Consider the following 19,264-nt stretch of genomic DNA (forward strand, 5'->3'; position numbering starts at 1 on the left):
GTGTAGGTAATTTTCAGATTGCAAAGGGCCAGAGCATTCATATGCAAAAGCCTCTGCTGCAGCTTGGGTGGGGTAGGGTCTCAGGGGATCAACAGGGTGGAGCAAGCAGCTAAGGCTGATCCTCAGCCCTGCCTTAAGGGGCCCAGCGTCTCAGTGTCCCAGTATTCATTGCAAGCACCTCTGAGAGAAAGCCGCCTTCGAGTTCTGAGTTCTGCCCAAAGACAGCCGCGTCCTCAGTTGCCAGCCCTTGCCGCGTGCGCCTCAGTACTTCTGCACTTCTGCACCTCCTCTGAGTCTCAGTGTGCTTTTATCTTTCCTTCTAGTTGTAGAATTTCCAGTCAGCCAGCCTTCCTGTGGTTCTAGATGATGTCCGTTTTGTCTTTTAGTTGTATTTTTGAATTTGTCGTGGGAGGCAGCAATTTCCGGTTTGCCGCCATCTTGGTTTCTCCTAGTACGCCCTTCTTGTCTGTCTGTCCTGAGATGGTGATGGCCTGATTCAGGGACTTGTAAATGCCCCATCCCATCCCCAGCTCTTAGGACGGTGTCTTTCCCAGAGCAGGCACTTAATAAAGATGGGCTGAATGGAACGGAATTGACTGCACCCCATACCTTCAGTCACTTCCTGTCCACACCACCCTGCTCCAATCCGTCCTTCCCAAATTTCCCAGCTTCTTGTTTCTAAAGCGTAACAGCTCACCCGCAGCCTGGAGTCAAGGTCTTCAAGGGTGGGCTGCACTGTCCTCCTCACCTCAGCCCCCAGGACCCGCCTCCAGAGGCCTCTGCTCATGCTCTGCAGCCTCCGCAGGGGCCTGGAGGCCTTTGTGTTTCCCAACCACAGAACTAGAAGGGAGCTTGAAAACCACCAGGAAACTCACGCCCAGAGAGTGGGACTAGCCTGCCCAGAGCCACATAGCGTCTTACTCGCAGAGCATCTCCCAGGCTCCGACTGCTTGTCCGGGGAAGCATGCGTCTCCCCCTGCAGCCTCAGTCTCTAAGAAACAGTGACAACCTCCCAGCTTTGCAGAACAGCTTGCTGGGGGTGGAGAGCAACTGGGGGGAAAGCCTCAAACCAGAGGATCAGTTTTCACCACGTGAAAAGGAACCGAGAGCAGGAACTGCTCCTGGAACATCTGACCCTGACACATGCCAATCCAGAGCCCTCAGGCTCTGATCAGGGGAGGCAGCAGTGGGTGGGCGGGGGCTCCCCGAGCATCAACAACTTCTCTCACCATGAGGGAAGGCTGTTTCGAATCATAAAATCCAAGAAATGATGAGTCATAGTCACCAAATCTTAGACATAACGGAGCTTAGAAATGAAACTTCTCGAAATTCCTCTTCCCTTGGCTTCCAGGACATCTGCTGTCCTGGTTCTCCTCTTGGCCCTCAGCTTGCTCCTGCCGTCAGCAATACGGCCTCCAGTGTGGCTGTGGGCCACGGTTCACGCAGGCCTCAGTGCCGTGTGCTCAGCACAGTCCTCCTGGGCCGGATCCTCTTCTCCCGGGGTTCAAACCCCGGTTCCACTGACGACCTCACACCCACATATGCATTCAGCAAACACTTGGCTCCTCCTCCATGCCAGCTGCTGTTCTAGGCTCCAGGACGCTGCCGGAAACAGATTGTTTAAAGATCTAACCCTCCTGGAGCGTTTTTTAATCCGGGCTGGCCTGCTGGAGGAACGCGGTTAAGTTATCTCTGCCAAGATCATCCTAGATCAGCTGCTCCCGGAACTGGAGTGACCAGCTGCCTGCAGATACACAACCTTCCAGCTGATGTTTAGACTCAAAGTTGTTTTTTTTAAGCCGCTCAGTATTGGGTTGGTTTGTTACACAGCAATTAATAACTGAGAGAGAGGATGAGGAGGGAGGGAGAAGGAGGGGGAGGGACGGAGAGAGAGAGAGAGAAGTGTGCTGGGCATCTATCCTCATAGGGGAGGAGAGGAATGTCCCTTAGGATCTGAGGAGTGTCGGGCTGGTGCCTGACTCATGCCCAAAGGCCCTGGGAAAGGCCTGCACTTCCAGCAAAGATATGTATGCTTCCCATGGGCCCAGTGTGGACCCTGCCAAAGGGACACTGCCTCAGAGGGTCACCCAGGGGAGTGAGGTCACCTCAGCAGAGGTCAAGCCTGAAGAAGGCATTGTAAGTAGCCAGATGGAGCAGGGATCACCCAAGTCAAGGGAATAACAAGAGAGACACCCCCCCCCCCAGCTTTGCAATACAACTTGCCTGTTGTTTTGTGACAGGAGGGGCTCCAAAGAACCCACAAAAGCACCCCTAAAGAAATACAACTTAGGAATGGCCTATCCCAGCTTACTCCACCACCAGTGGGGGAGGACCTTCTAGCCCCCCTCTCTCCCCTCTCCACTGCTCCAACCCCAGAGGGAGAGGTGGAGCAAGAAAGAGGGAAACCTACTATGATCCTCCCAGTTCAGGTTTCCAACTTTGAATCAGATGCAAAAGGCTAAGACAAGACTCGTTTTAAATTGGATGCGTCAGGAGTTTTAATGTTAGACTGGACTGTATTTCTTACACCTGATATTGGCAAGAAAATGGAAGGGACTAGGAGTCCACAGAGCAAGTGTGATGAGTATCCTGTTAAGCCCAATAAACGGCTTCTAATGTGGTGCTTCCCCAGGCTGTGTCCCCGCCCTGCTCTCCTCACCCACACGGTGCTGGCCCTTCTGCCATCGGGGTCTGCCGAACGCCTCTGCCCCGCTGGCTTCCCACCTCCTCCCATAAGAGGCAGCTGCACGAGCCGGCCATTAGCTGGCATCCCCCCAGATGTCCTGCTCTGGCACCGTCCTCTGGCTTGTGAGCACACTGCCATCCACTCGGTGCTCAGACCAGAACCTTCATCAGCACCACTGCCTCCCTCACCCTCCCCTCGCGCCCCCCCCCCAAAAAGGGGCAGCTTCACGAGCCGGCCATTAGTTGGCATCCCCCCAGTCCCTGCCACTGTCTTCCTTTCCTACTATGCCCCCTCCCGTCCCTCAGTCAGGCAGCCAGCCTTCTGAATTGGATCATGCCACTCCTATGTTTAAAAACCACTTTAGGATAAAACACAATTTTGGCCTGGTTCACTGTGCTCTTCATGGGCTGGCCCCACCGACTCCTCCAGCGATCGTTGCCTCCTCACCCCCCACTTCTCCTGCACTAGTCACGCCAAATGGGCTGCGACGTCTCCCCAGGGCATTCCCTCTCAGCTCAGGACCTGTGCACAGCTGTTGCCTCCCCGCCGCCCCTGCCCTCCCAGGCACCCTGTCCTTTACAGCAGCAGCTTTGCCTCCTCTGACCCCGCCCTTCACCCTCATCACAGCCCCCCTCCCCATTGTCTGCATCTATCCAGGGGCCTTTCTCTCCTCCAGAACCAGGCCAGCTCCTGGTGAGGGAGCCAGGGGAGAAGGCGTGGTCTGGGGAAGGGGAGTCGGATGCGGGTGTATTGCAGGGTCTTTCTGCACTTTTCTGGGAGGAGAACAAAGGCCCCCATGAAACAAATGGTGAGCAGAGCCCACGTGGCTCAGGCAGGGGCAGTGCCGGGAAAAGGCACAGCCCTTGGGGTCAGACAGGCCTGGGCTGAATCCTGGCTCCACACCACCGGCTGGATGACCCTGGAAAGGTCACATCACCTCTTTGAGCCTCATTCCCTCATCTGTAAGAAGGGGACCAAATAAGTGTGGTGGAGGCGGGGTGGGGAGCGGGTACCATGACTGCTGGCCCTTCACCTGAGAAGCTAGGTGTGCACAAGCGAGCCCGGTCAGTCCGCAATCAGTCCCTGACACCTGGACTGCGCCCAGCTGTGCCCTGGGGCTGGGCTCCCAGAGGAGCAGCCCCCCCTCCTGCCCTGAGGTGCTAGCAGCCTGATGGGGGCAGACAGTGTCTTGTGAGCCCAGAGGGAGCACAGGGGCTGAAGGAGGAGCCAAGAGTGGCCTCTGTGGCTGCCCCTTGTTACCATGAGAAATCAAGAGCAGCCCCTCCCCTGCCCTCTGGCAGATGTGGGGCTGGGCCTGTGGAACCAGCAACCCCGGCCCGGGCATGGCATCCCCACGCAGGGTGCTGGTGGCAAGGTTACCGGATGAGGTCCAGGAGGGCGTCGGCTGAGCTCATGATGGGCTTCCCACTCTGCTCTGTCTCTTCCTTCTGGGCCGCCCCGCCCGGGTGGATGATGGAGACCATGACGATGCCCACGATGACTGCCACGAAGGTGGTCCACAGGTAGTATGCCACCGTGAGGATGCCCAAGCGGCTGGAGGTCTTGGCATCCAGTGAGGCGAGGCCGGATATCAAGCTGGGAGGGCAATGTGGGTCAGGGTCTGTGGGTGGGGCAGGCCCTGAGTGTACCCACCCTTGCCATCCTCCTGGCTCTGCCCAGCACCCTCACGGTGCTCCATGGGACGTGCAGGCATGGGAATCCCTCCATCCCCAACAATTCAGTTCTCCTGGCTCCTTCCAGCCTCTCCCCTGTTCTGCCCTCTCCCCCAGGTCCAGGGTCAGCACCCAAGCCCCGTCCCACCTCTGGGCTTTCCCCTGTGCTGTTCCCTTTGTTTGATGTCTCTGATCAACCTCCTTCACTTGTCTAACTCCTACCTACTGGGTAAGACCAAGGGCGGTGTCGCCTCTTTGGTAAAATCTGTTTGGATTACCTGCGTCTCCCCCAGAGTGAGGAGCCCATGGGGTTCCCAGAGCTCCTGGCCCCTTCTGTCAATGACCTAGTTGTCACGGTCTGTTTACTTGTCTGTCTCCCTTCTCAGACCGAGGACATGTGAGAAGAGGGACAGATCTGACTCCTCTGTGGGTCCTCAGTGCCCAGCATGAGCTCTTGGTGCTGCTGCCAAGTAGGTGGTTACTGCAGGCTTGCTGAATAAGCTAATGAATGAGTGAGTGAGTGAATGAATGAATGTGTTAGAGCCCTGGGCTAGCAGTTGGTGACCTGGGTCCTAGTCCTCGCTCTGCCCATTGGCTATATGACCTCAGGCAAGCAAGTCACTCCCCCGTCTTTGGGCCTCAGGATCCCAATCTGTAATATGTGGCCATGGTTAGATTTTCCCTGAGAGGTTGCCCCCTGTGGCCATCTCGGGTTAGTGCTCAGACCCAGACTCCCCTAGTGGGAGGCTGTGTTATGGGGGCTTGTGGGTCTCCCTCCTTTTGGGTCCACCCCTGTCTACCCTGATCTGGACTCCACCCACCAGTGCAGGTCAGCCCCGGAGCTACTCTTCGCATGGCTGTGGGAGGGGGAAGGAGAGTGGGAAGGGAGAGATTAGTTAAGGAAATGCTCATGCTTTGTTTTGCAGCCAAAAGGATTTCCCCCCAAAGCTCTTTCATTCTTTCAGATAAAGGGAGTATTTGTCTGGTTTTAATCATGTAAACAAGAACAGATAATCCCTCCTCTTCCATGCTCCTCTTATCATTAGGCTACGTGCAGGCAGCAACCAGCATCAGGTTTAGCACAGTTAGCCTCTCCCGACCCGAGGCTGTAACTGCTGCCTATGAGCAAAAGCTCACTCATCTGTGAAGACACCACTTAAGTGTCTCCTCCTCCAGGTAGTCTTCCCTGACTACCAGGTAGGGTGAAGCCCCCTTCTCCGGGCTCCCACAGCCCCTGTGCTGCCTTCTGTCCCAGGCCCACCTTACTAAGTTGCTGACTACTTGCTGGAAATGCCTCTAGGGCTGGGCTGAGATCTGATTCAATGCTGGGTCCATAAAGCCAGGTACAGGACCCTGCCAGAGCACAGCTTGTCAGCAGTCTGCTGAATCAAGGAGTGGATGAATAAATGAATGAATGAATGAATGAACGAGTCGATGTTTACAGCTTGCCAGCAGTCTGCTGAATCAAGGAGTGAATGAATAAATGAATGAATGAATGAATGAATGAACGAGTCGATGTTTGCAATGGGCTTAAAGTGGGTCTCAGACACAAATCCTGAAGGGCTTATAATGAGATTGTATGGCCAGAGGAATTGGGGGGCCACCCTACAATCATTATCCTTTGAGAGAGATTATCCGCAGACCAGGGCCAGCACATCAGCCCAAGGCCAAACTGTCCCCTGACTACCACAGAGTCCCCCACAGCAAGGTTCAGCTGCTTCAGGCCACAGGGAAGCCATGGCCCGAGAGGAGGGCCTGCCCCAGGTCACACACCAGAGCTCAGGAATAAGAAAGGAGGGTCAAAGTCCTGCCATCAGCTCATGGGGCTCCTCCAGGTCTCTGACTTTCGGGCCAAACTGTTAAAATGACCCGAAAGTCTGGGGACTTTCACCACTAGACCAGTGGTCGGGAAACTCATTAGTCAACAGAGCCAAATAGCAACAGTACGACTGAAATTTCTTTCGAGAGCTGAATTTTTTAAACTTAAACTATATAGGTAGGTACATTGTTATTAACTGCATTAGGGTACTCCTAATCTGGGTCTGAGAACCTAAAGCCGGGTAGGGTAGTTGGCAGGGAGTATTAGGTCACATGGCCACGCATAGAAAAAAAGCTCTAGAAAGGAAGTTTCATAGTAGCTGCTGTAGGGTGGTGGAATTATGGGTAATTTTTGTTTTGTTCCTAATGTTTTTCCGCATTCTCTATTATTTCTAGGATGAGCTTGTCTTGCTTGTATGATGGAAAACACCTCCCTTGAGAACACGGCAGCCACAGAAACCATGATTGGTCTGGAGCTTAACTGTCCCCAAACACATGAATATCCACCTAATTTGATCCTTGATGTTCTAAGTCGGTGCTGCCTTACACAATTATAATGTGAACCACATTTGCAATTTAAAAATTTCTAGTGGTCAAATCAAAAAAGCAAAAAGCAGCATATCCAAAATAGGTTAATGTGAAATCACTGTAAAAATGTTTATTCAAGTGTTTATAAAACTGCTTCAGGCTTTTCACTTTAAATTTAATTTTTTAAAAAGTTCAGTTCCAGGTGTACTGGCCACGTTTCAAGGGAGCAGTCATTATTTACGACTGCTGACTGCCTCGCTGGGCTGCGCAGTTGAGTTTCAGACAAGGAAAAGAAAGCTCAGCTGGCAGAGATGATGGCCGAGCCTCCCAGCTGGTAAGGTGTCAAGCGAAGGCTTGTGGTTCCGAAGCCCCTGTGGTCCCCCCTCCCTCAGGGCCGCTCTGTGGCACCGACTTGGCTGAACTCCTGTGGAAGAAAAAGGTCGCTGGTTTTGGCTGACCAGGATTTTAATGTGACTCAGACCAGGTGCTGCCTCTTTCGTTCAATTCTCCGAGTTCATGGCCTGCCCCAGGTGACAGCCCTCGGATTTGGGGGTGGCCCATCTGTTGGGATGCTCGGTCAGGGCTTCCAGATGGAGCGGGAGCTTCCGTTAGGATGACCTCAGCTGTCCCTTCCGGCTCTGTGATTTATGGTGAGGAGAGAAGAGATCACTTTGCCTCCCCAACTCCCAGGACGGCTAAGTGAGCCCCTATATGCTCAAGGGCCCTGGGGAAGAGCCTCAGAGGCCCAGAGGCCTGGGCTCCCTCCCAAGCCACCTGGTACCACCCAGCCCGGGGAAGACTGTGGTGACTGGAGGGTAAGCTGGGCTCCAGGGTCCAAGGAGAGGAGGCATCTGTTTCGATCTGGTAATTGCTCCACTTGCGCGGGTAGGGGCAGGAAGGCACCAACTGCCAGGCTCCTCATGGAGGGAGAAAGGCCACTTGCTGACTGGCACCTGGGTCTCACAGCAACCCCTGACGTGAGTATTGTGACCCATCTAACACCGGAGGTGCCCACTGCTGCCTGCGCCCTTCACTCTGGCGGGCAGACGGCTACTCAGACTGGGGTGCCTCCCCGTGCGAAGTCCTCAGGAGCTTCCAGGCTCCTTCATGGCCTCCGGTCACCCCCCTCCTCTCACTGGTGCCGCTCCAGCCACCCCAGTTCCCCTACTTCTCCTTGAACCACCTTTGTCCTGGCTGTTCCTTCAGCCTGGAACTCTCTGTCTCCCCCGTCCACTTCTTGTCCTTTCCACGTATCCTTTCCAAAATCAGTTTAGACAGCACTTCCTCCAGGAAGCCTTCCCTGACAGCCATCTCACCTTCCTCCCCTGTGCACCCTGTGCTTCCCAGTTTGTTATGGGCGGGTGCTCTGCCTGAGTCCCCAGCCCCGGTGCACCACAGGCTGGTAGGAACGGTGCTGAGTGAAGCCGGGGAGGAACCCAGTCCCCTGCCTTCCCTGCTCTCCTTTCTGCTCTTCTGCTGCTACTCATCTCTCAAGCCTCCACTCAGGTGCCACCTCCCTCTGGAGCCCTCCAGGCTACACTAGGCAGCTCCGGTGTGCTCCTGCCTGCATCCCTCACTAACTGGGTGGCCTTGGGCAAGTTCCTGAGCCTCTGTGAGCCTCAGTTTCCATGGGAGGGTAGAATGGGGACAATGATGGTTTTTTGTGAAGGTTAATCTAGGTTTAGAATAATAAGTATTCAATACACTCTATCTGTTAGCACCCACTGTTCTCTGGTCTCCTGCAGACTGGGGGCACCTCCAGAGAAGGGCTGAATCTGGCTCAGCTCTGGGTCCACAGAGCCCAGGGCCTGGCCTGGCCTGGGTGCAGGTGTGTTGATGTGTGTGCTTTAAGCCAGGGTGGAAGTCTAGACTAGTGTTAGAACGACAACTTGTGGGCTCGGATGGCCATGAGCACCCATTGTGGGGTCCCTGACAACAGGCCGTCTGGGCCAGCTGTGGTTTCCTTGCCAGGTTTAGGGGGATGCCCCCGGCTCTGAGTGTCTCTTTGACATTGAGGCAGCTGGCACCAGACTTTGGGGAACACGGGGGAACTTTTGGGGAGTGACTGTCGCAGACAGTGACCTCTTCTGAGTGAAGAGAACCTGGTGGGTCTCTGGAGGTGTATGTACTCCAGGCTCCGCTTTCAGCTCTCTCCTTCCCGGTTGGTTGTTTTTTATCAATGGCTTGGCCAAGGCCACTGACAGCATGTGGATCGGATTTATAGAGGACAGGAAGCTGGGAGGAACAGCTCATGTCTTGGATGAGGGAGTTGGGACTAAGCAGACCCCAGCAGACTGGGACCAGGGGCCAATTCTGACATGATGAAACCGAACACGGACACGTGTTGGGCCATACTTGGCTTCAATGGCGCAGAGAGAGCACAAACCCGGGTGGAAGAGGGAGGGGGAGGCGGGGCCTGAGCAGCCGCCTGTGGGAAGGGCCTGGGAGGTCGGGTGGGTGGTCAGTCAGGTGCTCAACCTGTGAGGCCAGAAGCCTGGGGAACTTGCCAAGGAGGACATGGACCTGCCCTGACGGGGAGGGTGGGTGTGTCCCACAGAGCGCAGCGGGCGTAGGTGCAGGTGGCAGTGGGGCAGGCCTGGAGGGGCAGGGCTGTGGAGCCTGGGCAGAGCAGACCTGGGGGACATGGGATTGATGGGGAAAACCACAGGGAAGCAGATCTCGGCTCAGCACCTGGAATAACTTCCTAACAAACAGAGCTGCTCCGCCCTGAAAGGAACCACCTTGAGGAGCAGTGAGCTTGCTCCAGTCACACAGGGAGGAAGCGGATTTGAGCGTGGTCTACGAGCATGACAACATCCATAATCACCACATGCTGGCCCTGGATGTTAGAGACAGGAAGGAGCTTGCAGCCCCGTGGCCAAGTCCTTGGGCTCTGGCCTCAGCTGACCTTGGGGAGGCTCTCCCCAGCCGGCCTCTGGGATGCAGCTGCAGGGAGTCCACCTGACAGGCAAGGAGAGGAGGCATCTGGGGTCCGTGGAGGCCCCTTCGCTCTGCCAAGCATTGCGGCTTCCTTTCCCCTGCGCAGATGACAGGCCAGCAGCTGACAGCAAGTGCCACGTTATGCAGAATGACGCTCCCCAGATGGCTCTGCCACACTCCCAGCCCCGAGCCAGCGCCTTCTGAGATCTGAGGCAAGATGCCCAGACTCCCACTTGGCGAAAGTCTGGGTTATCTGGTCCCAGTGCCCCATGTCAGGGGCAGAAATTCCTCAGCTGCCCCTGATTGCACCCCTCAGCAGACAGAGAACTCACTACCTCCATGGTTATGCTTATTAGAAAGTCCTTCCTGGCGCCAGAATGAAATCTGCCTCCGGAGAATCCCCGACACGGGGCCCAGCCCTGCCCTCTGGAGCCATGCACACCCCACCCTTTGGTTTCACTTTATTTATTTATTTATTTATTTATTTATTTAAACTATTGTTGAAAGTATTGCATATGTCCCCTTTTTCCCCCCATCAACCCCCTCCAGCCCACCCCTGGCTTCACTTTAGATTCCATGGGGGAGGTGGAGAGGGTGTGCTGGCTCAGGGTGCAGGAGGTGGGGCAGGGGAGAGGAAAAGGGGCCCTGCACAGACAGACATTGCCCTGGCATCCCCAACTACCCTCTGAAGGTCCCTCCTTCCATGGCCCTGGGCACTGGGACAGCGCTTGCCTGGGACTGACAAACAAGCTTGAACTGGATCAAAAACAAAAGCTGGAGGGACCTCCGCTGCCACCCTCAGAGCTCAGAGCGGCCTGACCGTCCACCATTCTCAGCCACTTTCCAACAGGGCCAAGTCAGGTTCCCAGGTCCACGTGAGCCGAACCCCTGACCTTTCTTTCCCTCGAGGAAAAGAATGCCAGGTGTGAGGGAGCCAGAGTGCCCATTACTTTGCTCTACAGTTACAGACTGTCGCCTGTCATGGCTGGTTATGACGAGCGCCAACATGCCACGGTTAGGAGCCCAGCCCCATCGGAAGGAAAGACCCCATCGGAGCCTATGAGAACACAGGCCCCCTCCTCCTCCAGCTGAGCTCCTGGTGCCTACACCCCCCAAGGCTCTGGCCTAGGTCAGATGAGACCCTCTCCAGTGCAGGGTCTTGCAGTTCTCCACAGAGAACAGAACAGGAGTTTTTTCAAAACCTCACTCCCTCCCCAGACTGAGGTACATTCCCAGCCCACCCCAATTTAACATCTGTTCAGGATGCTATGGGGTTCCAGAATTGAACGGGGTGAGTCTGTGGTCCTCAAGGAGCTCTGTTCAGAGGGTTAAGAGATAACACAAAACCCTGGGCCATGCTGGGACTGAGAGAGGCCAGGGGTAGAGTATAGCCAAGGTTGGGAATCAGGGTAGGCTTCTTAGAGGAGGTGACTGCTGGATGGGTCCCTGAAGGATGAGTAGGAACTCTATCTGGAAGGGGGAAAGAGCAGGGGAGTCTGTGAGGGGTGATAAAACCTGGGATTTTGTCAGAGTCACCAGGCTAATGGTCTGACCCCTCCACCCTGTGCAGCCCACAGCTGGGCCATGTTTTCCTTCTTGATGAGTAAGGCAGTCAGCTGACTGGGCAAGAGGGCCAAAGACAGATCCCAGAGCCCCATCAGAGAGATCAGCAGAGTTCTGCTAAGAACAGATGCCCATGGCTTGAGGGGCAGAGTCCCTAGAAGCACAGGCTGCCCACCTCCTGCCTCTTTTCCACTCACTGTTGGTCCCAGGCAGCCTGGGGCAGCTGCCCCCTGCACACTGGCTCCCAAAACAGACTTTGACGGCTGCTTGGCCCAGAACCAGCTCCAATAAGTCAGGACATGGGTGTTGGGAGTTTTCTGCCAAACTAGAGTTCCTCAGGAAGGGGGAGAAGGGAGTGTTGGGTTTCTTTGGCCAAATATGATTTTCTGATTCTAAGAAAAATCAGTTTAGCATTCTCATAAGACATAGAAAGGAAAACAATATAGACACAGGCACACACATGCATACATAGACACACATACCATACACACATGTAAAGACACACCATGCATCCACACATAAACCCACACACGCACTTGGATTTCTTTGTTAAGAGATAGAGCTTACAAAACATTCTGCCATGTTCAGCCTCCGTGAATCACAAACACATGGATTCAGTTTTCCTTGAATGATGCCTGGTTTAAGAAAGTGAAGAATGAGGGGAGAGGAGGGTTTGGCAAAAAGCAAGTGGAGAATTGGAGGCCCTAGTTGGATCCAGATGCTGACTTGACCCACCCCTGGTTCCCCGTGTCGCCCTGGTCCGGGGATGTGTGAAAACAAGGCCCAGTTGACTTCCAAGAGTTAGATGTGAACTCCAGCCTCAGGGGGGTTATAATGGGTCACACACGTGCGCACACACTCTCTCTCTCTCTCTCTCTGTCTCTCTCTGTCTCTCTCTCTCTCTCTCTCTCTCACACTCACACACACACGCGAGCACCTGTTTGTAAACTTGCAGATGGCATTGTGTCTGTCTGGTGGCTGAGGCTAAGGCTGTGGCAAATGACAGAACTTGAGGTGAATCTAAAGTTCCGGGGCACAGTGATGCCCTCACAGTGACCCGGCAGCATCTAGGTACGTAGTGAAGGCAAAGGGGCTGTGCACACTCCGTTCCAGCCCTGAGTGGAGGAGTGAAACAGGATCACGAGGATGAGGGTGCAGCAGGACAAATCTTACGACATCATTTTAAATGAAAAAGACAAAAGAAGCAAATAGCCTTATTTTTGCAGAAGCAACAGTAAGTATTCTCCCAAAACGTAAAGGAACAGAAAGTTGCCCATACTCTTTGGGTTAAAATTAAAAGGAAAAGGGACCCTAACCGGTTTGGCCCTGTGGATAGAGTGTCATCCCATGGACTGAAGAGTCTCAGATTCGATTCCAGTCAAGAGCATGTAACTTGGTTGCGAGTTCAAAACCCAGTAAGGGGTGTGCGGAAGGCAGCTGATCGATGTTTCTCTCTCATTGATGGTTCCAACTCTCTATCCTTCTCCCTTCCTCTCTATAAAAATCAATAAAAAAATTAAAAAATAAATAAAAAAAGGAAAAGGGCTCAGTGGTATTACTGGGAGAAAGTGGGAGAGAAAGGCTCCCAGGCCCCATAGACTTGACTTTTCAAACGCAAGAAAGTGTTAATAGTATGGGACCCGTCCGCAGTGGGGCACAGAGAAGAAAACTGAGAGTTGCAAACCACCCAGCACCCATCCAAGCGCCTCCTGTGGGAGGGGACCCTAGTTCCAGGGCATGACATGCTGTTGCAGGTCCAACCACCAGGCTGTTAGCTCCTATGCCGATGTAATGAGAAGCAGAATTTTCTAAATTTTGTCTGAGGCTCCTATGTTTATAGTTAGAGACCGCGAGTCTCCTTGCAGCTGATTTTGTTTTTAGAAGAATTTTACAAATGGCAAATGTAAGCTAAGAGGGCACTCATTGTCCAGGGAACGGGGAGACTTTAGTGGTTTGATGGAAGTGCCCTTCCTGGAGCCCTTAAGACCTGCAGAGTTATAGAAAGGTGCCTCAATTTGCCAGCGGGGCTCAGGGACCTTCTGAGAGTAAAGAGACGAAGATCCCAACCCTTGGCCCCTCTGATTTGAAGTTAGGGTCCGGGTATACCAAGGTCTCTGGGCACTAAAGGTCCCCAGGGCTAAACTATCAGCAGGAACGTGCACCAGCCGAAGCAGTCGGCATACCCTTACAGGCCATGATGGCAAAAACCCAAACAGCCTGTTCAGAGCCTGGAATCGCAATGGCTGCAGGGAAATACTCACGCCTGGAGAGGCAGGTAGGGACTGGCGCTGGGTTGGTGCCACGCAGACCCACCTCCCCCGGTACGCTCACTTGGGGCATAGCTCCGAATGGAAGAGCTCCTGCCACCTTTAAATTACTTTTCTCTCTTTTCACAGCATTTGTCGTAACTGAAGTCTCTTGGGTTAAACGCACATATGGTGGGACTCTACCAGGTGGGACCCCAGAAATTCACTGAAAATGGCAAACCTGGGGTCACGTTGGTTATACAATTAAATGAGTTTTCCTGCCAGGAAATGGATTTCACCAGTGGGTTCCTGAGTAGTGTGACCCTATAGGGATGCTCTGGCCTGAGGCTGTGCGCATCTGTGTCCTTGGCCATTTACTTATCTCTGTGATCAATTGGCATTTGGTTTATTTGGTCTCAGAGGACAGGCGTGACCAGCTGAGAGGCTCAGACAAGGTAGAGCTTCTGAACCGGTCAGCTGAGGACCACACCTGGCCTGGCGCGTTCACTGCTAAGAATGATAAAACAGAAGGGAAAAGAACAGTGGCAGAATTAGGGTTGTGTGATAATAGGAGGATTCCACCCCCCCGACCCCCACCATTTCCCAAAATGTTTCTGCTTTTCTTACATAATGTTTTAAAGTACAAAATATCTTTAAAAGATAACTCCTAACATCCTCAGTTCAAGTGCTAGTCGTGAAACTTCCCCGAATTCCACTGCCACTGCCCTTCCACTGCTCTTTAGTCCTTAATAAGCATTTATTAGGCACCTACTATGTACCAGACCCTGTGATGTCCCTGTGAAAGAGAAAAATTGATATTCTCCGGAATTCTTTTCATGCTAAGGGAGTTATCCTCATTCACAAGAAATTCCTGGATGAGCCATTTGGTCAGTGCTGAGATCCTGCCCCACCCCCACCCCAGGGAAGAGGGCACGAGTGGAGGTGACTTTTGAAAGACAAGGAGGACAGGATTTCTGGATTTTCTTGGAATGGCAGTAGAGAGAAGGAAGGTGTAGGGAGAGAGAGCAAGGTGGACAAACCCTAAGGTGACCCCCAGTGATCCCCGCCCTTGTATAATTCCCCTCCCTGAGTGTCGGTGCTTCTAATAGCCTAAGGCAAAGGTGAGGGATGTCACTCCTGGACTACGTTATATAAGACTTTGTCTTAGAAGACTGGAGAGTGAGGGCTCGTACTCCTGCCTTGATGAAGCAGAGAGCCACATTGGGAACTATCTTTGGAGAGAGCAGAAGGCAGTGCTCTAACAATTTCCTCCTAAGGAGAGTTACGTTCACTGCTAAGAATGATAAAACAAACAGGGGACAAGAACAGTGGTAGAACAGTTCCTGCAGCTCCTGCTCCAGCTAGCCCAGGGCTGGGCAGCATGGTCCCCATGGGGCAACCGCCCTGGTGCGGGGACTGTCACTCAGGGCTGAGCAAAACCACCAAAGATGCTTTGAAAATTCAGATGTCAGGCTCCATGCCGGGCTCACTGAGCCAGACTGCCAAGGGGCCCAAGCAGGGGTTGGTTTTAAAAGTTCCACAAGTGAACAAAATAAACTGATGAACGGAGTGGATCCAGAGACATGGAAGCCTGGAACAGAGTGGGGAATCTCGGAGGGAAGGCGGGGGAGGGCGTGTGTGTGGGTGGGTGTGTGGGTAGCAATCAACCAGGAATCTTGTATGCATATATGCATGGCCCATGGCCACAGACAATGGGGAGGATGAGAGTCGGCGGTGGGGGCTGGGTGGGCTGGAGAGGGTTAATGGGGGGAAATGGGGAACATATGTAATACTTTCAACAACAAAAAATTATTTTTTAAAAAAAGAGAGAGAGAAGTACAGATTGGTAGTTACAAAAGAGTCATGGGGCGTTAAGTCCAGCATAGGGAATATAGTGAGTAAAATTGTAATAACTATGAATGGTGCCAAGTGGGTACTAGAAATACCAGGGGAACACTTCGTAAAGTATATAATGGTCTAATCATTATGCTGTACACCTGAAACTAACAAATACAAAATCATGTTGAATGTAAGCAGTAAATAAGTAATAAGTAAATAAAAATTCCACAAGTGCTCTAATGGTTAAGAAAAAAACAAAGCCCTGATGTCTTGGGCTCAGGCCTTTGGCTGGAGCAACAGGGCCTGGCATGAGGGCTGCTGCCCCCAGTCCCCAGGGCTCCTGGCTGGAACCCAGGAGACCAGGGCTGTCTGCGGTGCAATTGCTCCAAGGCAGTGGGAGGACACACGATTTGCTTCTAGTTCCAATAACCTGCAAGCCTGGGCCCCAGATCCTGACACGCGTGACACTAAATGCTCTACCTTCTTCCAGGAGGACCTGCCACCCCTTCCCTTTGCCAAACCCCTGGAAGCAGGCTGCCATCTCACTGGTCCCCACCCATGCCAGACTTTTCTGCCTCCACACTTTTGCCCATGCTGTTCCTCCTTCCACGAATGCCCACTTCTCCTCTCAGCCAAGACCCACTCCATGTTCAAGACCCAGCTCAAGGTTCCGTCTGTGAAATCCTCCCGGCTCTTCATCGTTGATACACATGGACGATGACCTGTCTCCACTGTTGATGCTGCAGGTAACCCTGGGTGCCCTCGGTGTTGTTAGTGAACCGAATTTGCAGTCACAACTGGCATGCCCCTTAGGGGTGCTGACACCGTTGTTTGTACAGTAATGACATAGACACAAACCAGTATTCCTACCTGGACTAGCCACTCATGGCGCTACTAAAAGGACTGCCCCTGCTGACGGGTAGGACCAGTCGCCACCACCCCTCCATGTACATCACTGTGTTTTTATGGGAGACACGGCGGGGTCAGGTTCATATTCCCCTGTGTCCTTCGCACTAACCTCTACCTGGTGGCCCGTGTAATGACTTTTGCAGGAGACAGAAACCTAATAGACAAGCAGAAGGAGATGAAAAGGTGTAAAGAAGTATGGGCGGTGCTGGTGGAGGCTGATGCGAGGGATGAAAAGATCTGTGCCTGCCTTGGAGGGTCCCATCATCTGGCAGGGAGACAGTCACGGAGACACTCTGTTCCAGAGAAAGGATGCCCCGGGGCGGGGGGAGGGAGGTGGGGCCCGCTGGCCTTGGCTGGAGCCCAGTTCAGTCACTCTTCCCACAGTCTGGCACATTCCGGCTCTTGGGCCTCTTTTCTCTGCAATCTGCTGCAAACCGGCACCTGGCCGGAGCCCCACCTCAGACAGGCATGTCGCAGGCCGGCTGAGGGCAACCTTCCCCGGCCAGCTGTGGCTCCTGTCACCCTGAGGGCAAGCGCTGAGCAGACAGCACAGGCGGCGGGTGTGGCTGAGAATCTGCAAGAGGCTCCGGGGGAAGAACACGAGCTTTGGGGTCACTCACCAGCAATGTGAACCCAACCAAGGCTCTTCCCATCTGAGTCGCGGTGACCTGACCTGTAAAATGGGGAGAGCACCCGCCTCCCTGGCAGGGTTTTCCTGAGAATGAAATCGGAGAATGTACTCAGAACACCCAGCATGGCTCCCGATTCACTACGAGTGTCACATGTTTCTCTAACTTATTAAAGCTTCCCCAGGCTCCGCCAAGGCCCAGATGAGATGTTTCAGGAAACCCCCTCCCTCTGCTTCTGCTCTCAGCAGGCAGTGCCTGTGGGCGACCTCCTCCTCTGTGCTTTGACTTGGCACCACGGCTCGTCACTTCCTCTGGAAAGTCTACAACGCTGATAACCTGCGTGATCCTGCACACCCGTGTTCGTGGCAGCCTTTGCAGGGCATGGACCAGGTCCCCTGCATCTCCACGTAACACACCACAGACAGCCCTGGTCTCCTGGGTTCCAGCCGGGAGCCCCTGGGGACTGAAGAGCTGCAGCCCTCGCGCCAGGCTCTTTGGCTTCAGCCAGAAAGCCTGAGCCCAAGACATCAGGGTTTGGCTTTTCTCTTAACCGTTTGAACACTTGCGGAATTTTTAAAACCAACCCCTGCTTGGGCCCCTTGGCAGTCTGGCTCAGTGAGCCCGGCATGGGGCCTGGCATCTGAATTTTCAAAGCATCGTTGGTGGTTTTGCTCAGCCCTGAGTGACAGTCCCCGCACCAGGGCGGTGGCCCCATGAGGACCATGCTGCCCAGCCCCGGGCTGGCTGGAGCAGGAGCTGAGGGAACTGTGGGCGATGGGTGGATGGATGGATCACAGACTTGTTTAAGGTAAAGAAAGCAGGGTTCAGGGACGCGGGGGACTGAGGCTCCGAAATGTGTCATTTTCCCCCACGAAGGTTTAACTCTCCTTAGGAGGAAATTGTTAGAGCACTGCTTGTTTTCAATGACACGGTTGCTCTGCACCCGCCCAAACTGTATAATAAACAAACGGAATGTATGAACACACACTGGCTTTTCTCAAGTTAATGCCACATTGCATTTCCAGCCACGAGAAAGCACGTGGGTCTGGTGGAAAGAGAGAGATCAGGCCCCCGAGAGCTGGGCTCAAACAACTGGATGGGCCCCTAGTCACTGGGTAAACCGGGTAAACTGTGGTCCAGGTGAGGCGCGTCCTAGCCAAGGCCACAGGACGGTTTGTGGTACAAGCAGGCCTAGGACCTAGACCCTGCCTTGCTGACCTCAGGATGTCTTTTTAAGTTAAATGACTTGTCCCGGGTCACACAGCTAGGAAAGGGCAGGGCCAGGGTGGGGACCCAATTCTGACTCCAGGGTCCACATGGAGAGTAGGAGGCAGGAAGGGTGGTCAACAGTGAAGGGTGATTAAGTGCCTAACAAGAGTCCTGCGCCTTATTTTGTAATAAAACTGGAAAGAAGGGGTAGGGGGTGTCCTGTGCTTCCTCCATTAACTTATTCAGCCATCATGTAGCTGACTATTTCCTCATCGGTCTCCCTCGCAGTCTGTGAGCTCCGCAGGGACCAAACCTCCTACATCTCTGGCTGCAGCGCCCAGTACAGGGCCCAGTGCCCAGAAAGCACAATGCATGATTGCTGAACGGTTTCATTAATTCACTTGACAAGTATAAAGGAGGACCTACTGTGTGCCAGGCATTTGGCTAGGTCCAGAGTGAAGCCTCAACTGAATGTTATCTCTCCTTTACAGGGTTTATGGTCCAGTGAAAGATAAAGAAACCAGTCAACTGAATATGTATAAAATAACAATGTCTAATACGTGCTGTGCGGAAAATACGGGGAGGAAGACCTCTATGGGGCAGGGCGTGTTGGACTTATAGGTGAGATATTAAAGCCATGCGGACAGATTAGGAAAAGCCGAAGAAATGGCAACATTTAGAGGTCGAGTAGAAGGAGAGAAACTGGGATGGAGGGGCAGAGAGCAAGCAAAGAGCCAGGAGAGTGTCAGGCCATAGGGAAGAATATTTCAGGAGGAAGAGAGTGATTAGGGGCTGTGTCAAGTGTATGGACCACTGGGGAGAGCTCATGTAAAGCAAGAACTGGGAGTGGCCTTTGGCCCAGCAGCATGGAGGCCACTGGGAATTTGACAGACTCGCTGACTCAGCGAATGACCCGGAGGATGCTTAAAGAGGAGACGACAACCAGCATGGGTTGAGGAGTCTGGGAAAGCTCATGGAGGGAGGTGGCATTTCAGCAGAGCCTTGAAGAATGAGTCTTGAGAGACCTAAATGCTGCTGGCAGGAAGCTGAACAAGTCTCCCCTGGGAGTAACCAAAGGTACTGTTAATTGGCCTCTGGGACTGGGGAGCATTATGTCCATGGCACTACAGGGAAAGGGGGCGGAGCTATCTTATTCCTCAATAGCAGGGAGGCTATGGGGCAGGGAGGTTGATGACCCTGCTCAGGGGACAGAGCCCATCACCC

The 19,264-nt window shown here is 53.6% G+C and overlaps 1 protein-coding gene across 1 annotated transcript in view; it reads right to left on the reverse strand.

The window, feature by feature from the left end:
- SLC1A7 (solute carrier family 1 (glutamate transporter), member 7) overlaps nucleotides 1-19,264 on the reverse strand; it is a 45,586-nt gene that overhangs the window by 19,302 nt on the left and 7,020 nt on the right. The window contains exon 3 of the mRNA XM_006768332.2: nucleotides 4,067-4,282. Coding sequence (XP_006768395.1) covers nucleotides 4,067-4,282 — 216 coding nt within the window. The remainder of the gene's footprint in view (nucleotides 1-4,066; nucleotides 4,283-19,264) is intronic.

Source organism: Myotis davidii, unplaced genomic scaffold (assembly GCF_000327345.1).
Source record: "Myotis davidii unplaced genomic scaffold, ASM32734v1 scaffold79, whole genome shotgun sequence".
Taxonomy (NCBI): domain Eukaryota; kingdom Metazoa; phylum Chordata; class Mammalia; order Chiroptera; family Vespertilionidae; genus Myotis; species Myotis davidii.